The 11,725-nt window shown below is 43.1% G+C and overlaps 1 protein-coding gene across 1 annotated transcript; it reads right to left on the bottom strand.

Moving 5' to 3' along the window:
- Positions 1-3,584: 3,584 nt before the first annotated feature.
- On the bottom strand, positions 3,585-11,419 carry GPX7 (glutathione peroxidase 7). Its single transcript, XM_083447946.1, has 3 exons — positions 11,148-11,419; positions 5,711-5,972; positions 3,585-3,910 (listed from the first exon to the last, which is right to left on the bottom strand). Exons 1-3 carry the CDS (start codon positions 11,388-11,390, stop codon positions 3,747-3,749), a joined length of 669 nt encoding a protein of 222 aa, XP_083304072.1. The 5' UTR covers positions 11,391-11,419; the 3' UTR covers positions 3,585-3,746.
- Between the last annotated feature and the right edge of the window lie 306 nt (positions 11,420-11,725).

Raw genomic sequence — 11,725 nt, 5'->3', positions numbered from 1 at the left:
CAGCTGGGGCAGATGAAGGCAGTTTTGCTGCTGCAGATGCACCTTGGGGGTTTTTTCTCTCTGTGCTTCTCCCAGTGGTCATTTCTCCTCTGCCTGTCTCCAGGCTCTGTGTTTGTCTGCAAGGGATTCCAGCATGTCAGGGTTGATGTTGCCAGCCTTCATGTCATGTTTGCAGTTATCTTTGTAACACAGAGTTGGTCTGCCAGCTTCCTTGGGGATCTTGCCATCTTCCATTCTGTGAACACGACCAAGCCAGTGTAGACATTGTTGAGATAGGAGTGCAAACATACTGGAAATATAGGCTTGGGAGATCACATCTTAGTTTGGAATTCTGCCTGCCATGTGATACTCCAAACCCTCCTGATGCAGCACATGTTGAAGGCGCTGAGGTGTCGTCCCTGATGGTTGTAAGTTGCCCACAACTCACTTCCATAATGCAGCATGCTCAACACAGAGACCTGGTTGACTTTCATCTTGGTATTGGACATTAGGAATACCTTATAAATAAAAATCTACTGTATTTGAAGGTGAGCAGGTTAATGAACCCCTGATGTTGTAGGTGGCGCCATTAGGTCCTGTAAGAGTTGGCATGGTGAGTTAGCGGCTGGGTCTGCCACAGGCTCCTTGTGTCTGTCTCTCTGTTACATAGCCTTACATTGCTGGCATGAAGTAGACTGAAGTAGCTGCCTCAGGTGGCGGAATCCCATGAGCCAGTACTCCCATGGACACCCCAGCCCTGCTGCTGCCAGAGAAGCTGTGGCGGCTTCCGGCGAGATATTGCATGATCTCATAGAACTCTTGTGAGAGCTCCATAAGATCTCACTGGAAGCCACTACTGCACGCCCCCCCCCCCATGAGATGGTGGGGCGGGGCTGAAGTGGAGGGGGTGGCATCCTTACCGTTTTGCCTCAGGTGGCAAAACAGGCTAGGGTGCTACTGGTTGCCTGTGAGCAGCTCTTTTTAAGTTGGGGGAGCTGTCTGTAAGCAAGTCAGGTCAGCCACTCACCGTCTGTGTGAGTGATGTATCATCATCCAGATTAGGCTATGAGATGAGAGCCAGTGTGGTGTAGTGGTTAAGAGCGGTAGACTCGTAATCTGGTGAACCAGGTTTGCTTCCCCGCTCCTCCACATGCAGCTGCTGGGTGACCTTGGGCTTGCCACACTTCTCTGAAGTCTCTCAGCCCCACTCACCTCACAGAGTGTTTGTTGTAGGGGAGGAGGGGAAAGGAGATTGTTAGCCGCTTTGAGACTCCTTAGGGTAGTGATAAAGCAGGATATCAAATCCAAACTCTTCTTCGTCTATATATCACAGGTGATACATTTGAGTGGTTTTAACTGTGGGCTGTAAGTAACATATGCCGTGACAACACACCTGAGCTAAATTGCCGTTTTCTACTGATCATTGTTTAAGATTTAGTGTTTGGGGCTTTGGGAACACAGGTCTAAAACTCCCTTCCTAGAGATGGGCTCCTGGGACACAGAGCTCAGAAATGCCCCCTACAGGTTGACAGACTAGGGTGTTGCAGGAGGATCATTCCGCTTGGTGGGCACCTATTGTATGTATTTTATTTGGGGGGGGGGCGCTTATTCAAAAGGGTAAAATTGTAAAATAGCAGGGTCCACTGTCAAAGGGTTCCTGACAAGTAATTCAGTTATAGAAGAGAGTAGGCAGGTTGCAGATTTGTCTTTCACCAATTTTTGTACCCTCTATAATATTTTGTGGAGGGAGTAAGGGAGGAGTGTCCAAAGTATTAATCAGCAGGATCAATGAATAATGGTCACTTTCAACTCTGTTACTAGGCAACAAGTTATTATGGGCCAAGCTATTATGAAAAAACTTGGTCTCTCTCTTCAAGGTGCTTGATTCTTTTAAGATTCTAATGAATCACATTCAAGCAAACTCTGTGTAATGTATGGAAGTTCGCAAACATCTGTTAAAATGATGTAGGAATCTCCTTTTATTCTGGTTCAGTCAACAAAAATTCTCCATTCCTTTCACCAGTGGTTATAAACTGACATATGCACTTCCTTTTCTGCGTCAAGTCACTTAATTCCAACAACATGGATTACAACTGAAGGAAATCTATGGATGCTTCCAGACAACAACAAACATATATTTTTTAAAGCCCTATATGAGCTCTAATTCACTGTTTGAGCATTACCTAGTTTCTATCCCATGGGAAGCCAACTTGGAGGCCTCCAGATATTGTGAACTTCAATTCCCCTCAGTCACAGCTAGCATGACTAATGGTGAGGGATGAGGCAAGCTGTAGGCCTCAACATTCAGATGCCACCAGGTTGGTTACCTGTTCTATGTGAAGGGGAAGCAGCTCTTTCAGTGGCACCTACCCATCCCATGCTGAATCTGGAGAAACTTGGTGAAACTCACAACCCTTTCTAAGGCTCCCTGTGTAAGTGGGGTGAAAGCCTTAAGTTGTTCTCAGATGTAGATGTGCACAGCTGAGAAAGCTTTTCCCAACATCTGCAAAGTTTCTGTTTCACCAGGCTTCTCAAGGCAAGCTGCAAAGATGATTGAAATCTTTTGTCAGTTTCAGTAATGATTTTTTTAAGGGTAGATGCCTCTGGAACTTGAGAGGGTCAGAAAGGTAGGAAACCAAAAACACATGCCATCAAGAACATCACCAACCACACCTCTGCTCTAACAATGCTACATTTCAGTTCACACCTAAGAGGACTTTGCGGCAATTGAAAGGAAGTTGCTTATTATTATTATTTTTTAAAAATCACAATAAATCAGCACATGCAAAATGCTGAATGACAACAGACAGAACACAGGAATGCAACAGTTTGGGATTAATAGGTCCAAATGTTTCCTTCCATTCACAAAAATAATAATAATTGGCAGGAAAAATCTCATTTTCATTGAATAGAACTACAGTCACAGGATTCTTAGATCCATCCTAGTGTATGGATTCTCAGGGATAAATGAATGTGACTGGTGTGAGTGCAAGCAAATACAGATAGTGTCAATGTGCTCTTGTTTCCCAGCATAAAAACTGCATCTTAAAACCACACACAGGTTAAGATCTATTATACCTGTTCTGAGTTGCATTTCATAATTGCCCTTGACTAGGGCCCTGCGGGACCTGACATCTTTCTGCAGGGCCTGTAAGACAGAGCTGTTCCACCAGCCTGACCCCCTCCTCTGGCAATCTGCACAGAATCTTGCTTAATGGTTGCCATCAATTTGATTTTAATTAATTTTTATAATGAAAGGTTTTTAGAATGTTGGATTATTTTGATTGTTGTTAGCCGCCCTGAGCCCAGCTTTGGCTGGGGAGGGCGGGGTATAAATAAAAATTATTATTATTATTATTATTATTATTATTATTATTGATGAACAAGTTCATGATAGGGTAGCTATTAGTAATATTTCTCTAGGAAATCCTAGCGTGCTGAGGTTATTTGCCTACAGAGAGATCCAAATCTGTTCTTCACCTCACCACAATCAATAAGTGACTTGAAATGGGAAATAAACCTGGTGTGTTTCCCCTGAGAAGAGAGCCAGTTCCTTCTGGGTTGAATAATGGATTGAATGCAAGACCAAAAAATAAAATACAGTATTGTACTTGGAGGATGGAGATAACTCATGTTGATGAAATTCATATTGACAATTTTTTAAAATTACATTTTCTTTTAGGAATGAGAAGAGTGAAAATAGTGGTCCAAATTATAATCAGAGGTTCAAGAATTAGTGGGGTGCGTGGGTGTGGGTATGGGTATAATCACAGTTCATCTTTTTTCTTCAGGATGATATTCCTCACAAGTTCAGTGATGTGAGGTTTTATTTCCTCAATAGTGACAGTAGAGTCCCAAGCCTTGACCGTTTTCCCATTTGGATCTACAAGGTATTTCCAGAAATTCCAGGTTGGCTCCTCACCAGTGGAATCTACATAGGAATGGGAAATGACATATAATTTGATTATTATTCTGTTATAAAGAAAAAAGATGCTAATGATGGATTTGATTGTCAAAATCAATGCAGAAGTTAAGCAAAATAAAAATGTAGGCTAAGCAAAATCTTAGGAAAAACTATGGGCAGATCCACACCACACGTTTAAAGAACATCCAATCTACTTTCTTATTATTAATTATTAAATTTGTATACTGCCCTATACCCATAGGTCACAGGGCAGTTCACAACATAAAATAACAATATATGTAAAAAAAACACAAAATACATAATAAAAATAAGAATGAAAACAAATCAATAATCCCCTCTTCCACAAACACATTTAAAAGGGCATCATGTCAATCAGCCAAAGGCATGGTTAAAGAGGAATGCCTTCGCCCGCCGCTCCGATCCCAGAAATCAGCAGTCTTATCTCCCGACCTTTGTTTGACGTATGTGCTTTAACATCTTCCAATTATATATTTCCAATTATATTTCCGTGTTAAAGCAAGCCAGCACGTGCGAATTGGAGACGGCGTCCGGGAAGAGCCGATCACACCGAGGGCTTAGCCTTCTCTCGAATCTGGGGGTGCATTGTGGCCACCACTGGCAAGGCAGTCCCCCCCATATCCTTGGGGGGGGGAGACTGCATACTTCCCATAGCAGCCTCTTAATTACCTCGTATGGGTCGGAGATATGTTATTGTCAGCCATCTTCCAATGTGCCACCTGGTGGCCCCAGTCATGGGTATGTATTAAATGTATGGTGTTGATCTGCTATAAGGGCTTATCCACCCTTCCTCTTGTATTGCTGCTTTCCCCCAGAGAAAACCTTGTGGGACACGATGCTGAGGTTTAGTATTTTTATTCTTAATGCCAAAACTTTATTTTCATTGACTGCTTCTGTGAGTAATCAGGTGCTGAAGCATGCAAACCCTTTCTCTGGGTACAAGCTATTCAGCCTTCTTATAGGGAATCTCTGGGCTTCTCTCAGCCTGCTTTCTGTTGAGCTGAAGAGGTCGCTTAGCAATTCTTACAAGGGCTCCTTTCAGTCATTCTGCTTCTGGTAGAAGGCTAGAGGCAGGATGAGTTTCCTCATCTTATAACTCTCAGTTTTGTAGGGGTGCTTTCAGACTGTCGCTATTCTTGGGTGAGATTCAGTCACATACCAACCAATTCAGGTTGCTCAGTTATAGTTGATTGGGAAGTCCTGTGCAATAAATCCACTTCCCCAAATGATTGGACTTTTTTGCAATAAGGAAAGTGATGGGGAAAGTGTGGGGTGCACTGTTGTCTAACCTCCCTGTAAATAAATCAGGATAAATAAACAGTTGTTCATCCGGACACAGTCCAGGAGGCATAAGCTCCAACTGTTGCTTACATTCAAAAGACTGTACAAACGATATCTGGAAAAGTTTAAGTGGAACCTGTAGAGGAGGCCATTTACACTTTTCCAGGAACGCACATCTGTGATTTGAATGTTTTTGTACTACTTTGATTTGAAGGACAAGGCAATTAAACCTCAACTGAATTCCTGCCATTCCTATTGAGTTCCTGGGAGATAGAAAAAAGAAGACAGAACATAAACACAACAGATGCTCTAGAAAAAGATTGCCTTTTCAACATTTAACCTTGACTGAATTGAAGAACTAGCCCTTACACCTTGCTGAATATTGCCAACCTCCCTGCCGCTCCCCCCCCCATCTGAAATGGCACCGCTCGCTATCATAAATCATCTACGACTTTGGGGGCAAAGCAGATTCAATGTCAGCTGCTTTAGAATGCCTGCTGTACTCACCAATTAAATATTTGAAGGCTGGATTTGCCCCGGTGCCCTTGACTGCTATCTTGCTGAACATGGGAAAGGTGACGCCATATGTTTTCCTGGCAAAACTCTCAATTTCTTTGTTGGTGCCTGGTTCTTGAAGTCCAAATTGATTACAAGGGAATGCCAGCACGTTAAAATGATATGAGCCAAGTTCTCTCTGCAGCTGTTGAAGGGCTTTGTAGTGGCTTTCTGTATAGCCACACTCACTTGCAACATTGACAACTAAGGCTACCTAAAGGGAAAATAACAATGAGAAGGAGACATATTATTTTGTTCATTTATTAGATAGATAGCTAGACAGATGATAGATATAGATCCCTGCATTTTAAAAAACCCAGGGCAATTCATAGCACTATAAATACATTCTCACTAAAATTCAAACATTAAAATACAGCAACCAATATTTGCAACAATGCCCACAGTAAGCCAGACCCAGCTACAGACTTGGCATCAATGACCAGATAATGCCCAGGTAAACAAATGAACCTTCAGAAGGCATTGAAAACTCATCCCTGTTGATGCTTGCTTTGCTTCAGAGGGGAGGTGATTCCGTAAGCTGGGTGCCACAACAGATAAGGCCCTCTCTCAGATTGCTGCAATATTGATTTCAGCAGGAGAGCCTCTGCAGATCTCAGTGAATAGGTAGGTCCTTCACATAACCTGGCCTTGGCCTCCATGAATTTCTTTAATCTTCTTTTAAAGCCATCAGAGTTGGTGGCTATGGCTACCTCTTGTAGGAACGAATTTCATAGTCTGATTACGTGCTGCATAAAGAAGTGCTTTTTTGCTTGTTTGTCCTACAACATTCCACTTCATTCAATGTCCACGAATTCTAGTGTTATAAGAGAGGGAGATAAACCTTTGTTGACCCACGTTCTCCACGTTGTGCATAATTTTATAAATATCTGCCATGCCACTTCTTGCTTTCCTTTTTTAAAACTATACATTCCAAAATGCTGCAAGCTTTCTTCACAGGGGACTCACTCTATTCCCTTGGTCATTTTGCTTGTCCTTTTCTGAACCTTTTCAAACTCTGTGATATCCTTTTTGAGGTAAGGTGGCCAGAACTGTACACAGTATTCCAAATGCTGTTGCACCATAGATTTATAGTACAGCATTACGATACCAGCAGTTTATTTTAAATTTCTTTCCTAACGATCCCCAGCAGAGAGTTTGCCTTTTTCACAGCTACACACACTGGGTCAACATCTTCACTGAGCCATCTACTACAACCCCAGAGAGGTCACTCAGTACAGCGGTACCTCAGGTTAAGTACTTAATTCGTTCCGGAGGTCCGTACTTAACCTGAAACTGTTCTTAACCTGAAGTACCACTTTAGCTAATGGGGCCTCCTGCTGCCACCATACCACCGGAGCCCAATTTCTGGTCTCATCCTGAAGCAAAGTTCTTAACCTGAAGCACTATTTCTGGATTAGCAGAGTCTGTAACCTGAAGCGTATGTAACCTGTAGCGTATGTAACCCGAGGTACCACTGTAATGATTTTGTTGACTGCCTGATACATATTGTTAGACTACGGCAACAACTAGAACCCCAGCCCTATCTGCAGAAAATTCCCCATAGAGCATTCAGAAAGACCATGGATTCCATACATCTCTGGGGACAGACCATTCTAATGGGTCCCTACCCCTGTAGGAGAATTCTCCTGCCCTAGGACCAAACCTCACCAGGAAATGGTCTGAGAAGGACAATGGAATTTCTCCAGCCCTCCTTTTCCAGACCTATCTCTTTCATCTCCTGGGGCAAGAGTTATATTGAAGACATGCCCTGCTCTATGCATCAGGTCAATGACAAATAGAGACAGTTTCATGGTTGTTATGGAGGCCATGAAGTCCCAATCAGGCCCACTTAAGGTGGCCTTGGCACAAATGTATGAGTTAATTAGCAGGAATGTTGTTGCACATTTTGAAGTGCAGGTCATCATGCCACTGATTTCCCTCTATTTTCAATGTTCTGAAGAGGAAGGCATTAGCAGACTTAGGAATTGCCACATTTTTCCGAAGTATAAAATATATTTTAGGGGGGGGGGGGAGAGAAAAAACTAAAATAGACCAAAAAGTATCCTCAGTGGACATGGAATGATGGCTGACTATTGGAATGGGAGAAAAGAAAACTGGGTGAAGATTCGTGAACTGGACTGACTGGAGTACTCAGCAGTGCAAATTCTTGTTGCAGGACTCATGTGTATGCGTGTGCGCACACATGTGTGCAAGTAACATTCTCTCTCTGTGTGTGTGTCTCTCTCTCACACACACTTATTTTCTCATTCAGGCGACCAATGTGACATTGATAAATGTACTACAGTATTTACAATGAGATGTAGTTTTATCTCTGAAGCTAAGCAAATCTAGATCTGAACAATAGCTGAAGTGAAAACTTCCTGAGAGTCCCATGTATGCAGATATCAGGTTTTTGAAGAGATCCACCTAGATACTTTGCTCCTTCATCGCCCCCCTGGTTCCCCCCCCCCGGTGCCGCCCTTGTTGTGACCCATGACTTCTTTGCAATAACTGCTTTTTACTCTCAGTGTGGTGCAATTTATTTATCTGCATGATATCAGGCCTCTTTGTTCTCTCTTAAAACTCACAAAAAATTCCAGAGCTTCTGTCTTTTCAGCCTAGCTTTGCTATCCCCAGACTGGGAGCATCTCTTCACAAAGGGCAGGGGGAGGGAACCTGTGGCCCTGCACATGTTGGACTCCAATTCCCATAAGCCTAATCAATAGAGTCAATGGCTGGAGATGATGGGAGGGGACATCTAGAGGGCTACAGGTTCCACATCCATCACAGAGTTAGTTGGGAATGGCCTGCCAATATGAAGCCTTCTATAGTTGTTGCTATTGGCATTTATATCCCAACTTTCCTCCAAGGACAGGCATAGGCAAACTCCGGCACTCCAGATGTTTGGGACTATAATTCCCATCACCCCAGCTGACAGGACCAGTGGTCAGGAATGATGGGAATTGTAGTCCCGAACGTTTGGAGGGTCGGAGTTTGCCTATGCCTGTCCAAGGAGCTCAAGGTAGCGTACTACATGGTTTTCTTCTTCCACGTTTTATCCTCATAACAACTCTGTGAGGCAGGCTGAGAGACTGTGATTGGCCCTGTGAGCTTCATGGGTGAGTGGGGATTTGAACCCTGGTCTCCCAGGGGCCTAGTCCAGCACTCAAACCACTACACCACACTGGCTCTAGGCTTTTCAGTGAAGTCTGTGTCCAAATGGCCACAATATATCATAGCTTTCTAGGATCTGGGTATGGCCGACTACAATGCTGGACTGAGAATGCATGAGAATGTTTTGTCTGGACATGCTGGTAAGGGCAGTGTGAATGCATAAACACTCTTGAGCCTGAAACAGGACTGACTTTGTCAACACTGCATTTAAAAAAACCCTGCCACGTATTTTCAAGAGTTTTTCTATATTAAGCTCTCTTGTGTATTTGCTTCCTTGGGTTGGGGGGGGGATAAGGGATATATAGTTTCTGAACACATTGTGGGCAGTGTCTGAATGCAAGTGTGGGAGGGAGTTTTGCAGAAGCGTAATGTCCTACGCAAAGCACTCTGTCTCTAGATGATACATTTCCAGTTCAAATTAGCAGCGTCTTTATTTGTTATGCTGAACAATGTACTGTATATACATCCAGGGCAGAAAGGGAAATCCCAAGTTTTTCTCTGTGAGATGGATTGATTCTGTCCCTTAGAGCTCAGATTCTCAGAGCCCTAGGAGTTAGAGGGAGTTTCCAGTGGGATCATTCTTTGCAGTATCCATAATTTCCAGCATTAGTTTGTCCATTTAATTGAAAATTACCCATTTAGAGGAAAATCGGGTAATTAAAAAAAAAACCTGTCACCAACAATCAATTTGTGATACCTCAGCAACCAATATGCAAGATTAAATCTGTCTGGAAGCATCCTAAATTCAGGACATAATGGACCTTTTCTAGCTTCTGACAGCAGGTAAGAGCAAAAGCAATTATCTGCTGATATACCGGTACTTACAATATCAAAATTACTGTGAATCAAGTTTGCCATCTAGTGTCCACTGCAAGCACCTCACACTTTGCTCTTTCAGAAATGTCCAAGGGTGTGTGGGTGAAGAAAATAGGGAGCAATCGCTATGTGAGGATGAAACTAAAGCAATTAATTTGTATGTAGTACCAGTTGTTTATACCCAGAAAAGGGAAAAATTATACCTAAATACAATAGTTCAAGTTGTCAGAACATTGATGACCATATGTTCTGACCACCTAAACTGTTTCAGCATAGACAGAGGTGGGAAAGAGGGGAGTCTGGAGGAAATGACTTAGCTAACCTAGTCTAGGGCTCTTCAGATGTTTTGGACCACAATTCCCATCATCCCAAGCCAACAGAGCCTGACTGTGGTTGATAATGGGAGTTGTTCAAACTATCTGGAGGGCACCAGGTTGGCAAAGGCTGAACTACAGCCTGCAGTCTTGGAGAGTGTTAGAACAGGGTTTTTTTTAAAAGTTAAGTATTGCAGAAAAAGATAGGCTTTTCAGCTTCCATTGCAGGTTTTTTTTAAAAAAATAATAATATGCAAATATACATTACTGCTTATGTTAAGCAGCACATTTCAAGAATATGAATTTAAGGGTTGAATCTAACATGTATCATACTCAGAGTAGCCCCACCTAAATTAATGGGCATGACTAACTTAGCGTCATTAATTTCAGCGGGTTTATTCTGAGTAGAAAAAGAACATATATAGCATCTTTAATATCTGTAACAGATAAATTAAGTGCCTCTTCTTCAAGTAACCCTCCGCATCACATAACACCAATGTTAAAATTTAAAAGAGCAGCGGTAGTTTTACAGGGTTATAAAATGTCAAATTAAATGTTTCCCGTTGAATTCCTCTGTAGCGCTGGGCCTCTCCCGCCCACCGTTTTTTCTCCCACCCAGTTAAACAAAATGAAGTTTTCTTAAGAAGGCAGCGAACATATTGCAATGACAATCTGTAACTATTTTTAAAAGAGAGGAGGGAAACCCGCACGGATCCCGATGATGGTGCTTCAACAAGTGGCATCGCCAGAAAATAACGTAGGCGTTGCGATTCCGAGTGAATGAAAGGCGTCTTGCCTGCCTGCCACGTATACGCGGAATACTCTGTGGGGAAGCAACATCTCATGCAAGAACAAGCAGGAAAGGGACCTGACTGCAGCAAACTTCTGGTGCTTTAATAGAGATTATAGCAGAGCCGTGGGCGCCAATCCGCAGGCAACGCGCCCCAAACGAGACCGTTCCCAAACCGGTCAGGCCAGTTAAAAGATGCATTATCTCCCCCCGCACCGTCCGTCATGCAGGCATGCCGATGTGACTCGCTGGTTAGCTGGGGCAGCAGCAGAGGCAGCTCTCCTTGCAAACTTACCGAGCCTCTGTATTTGTCCAGGGAAACTAGCTTGCCCCTGATGTTCACCACTTTGTAGGAGTAAAAACTGTCCTCTTTCTGTTCGGTGGCGGAAAATGCTAAGAAAAGCAACGCTCCTATGACGATCAGCATGGCTAAGGGGATAAGGAAAACTTTGGGGAAGGAGGGATCCGCTTTGTGCTCTACACTGCCCTCAGGGTCTAACATACTGCACACAAGCCCGGCACTGACGTCCTCCACCATCGCAAAGCACAGCCGGAAAGAAGCGTCGCCTGCTGCAAAAAGAAATTGCAACAGTTTTTCCTATTTCCGTGTAAAAGCAATCCACATCTTCTCTCTCTCTCTCCCTCTTTTTTTCCCCCAAGGGAATCTCCTAAACAGTTTATTTGTGATCTCGCCTATCAAATGCCTGATTTGAGATTTGCAGTTCACGCTTTTCGTTTTGCAAAGGGCTCTAAGGCTAATAGTCTCTTTTCAGACTAAAAAAAAGCCAAAAAACTCCAGGCTAGTAATCTTTCTGGCCTTATATACAAGACTGATACAATCTCTACACATAAATCCAATAAATCAAAGATGCA

The sequence above is a fragment of the Podarcis tiliguerta genome (assembly GCF_965153285.1).
Source record: "Podarcis tiliguerta genome assembly, chromosome: 6".
NCBI classification, from domain to species: Eukaryota; Metazoa; Chordata; class Lepidosauria; order Squamata; family Lacertidae; genus Podarcis; species Podarcis tiliguerta.
The sequence above is the reverse complement of the archived record's forward strand: the minus strand, read 5'-3'. Positions and strand labels throughout refer to the sequence as shown.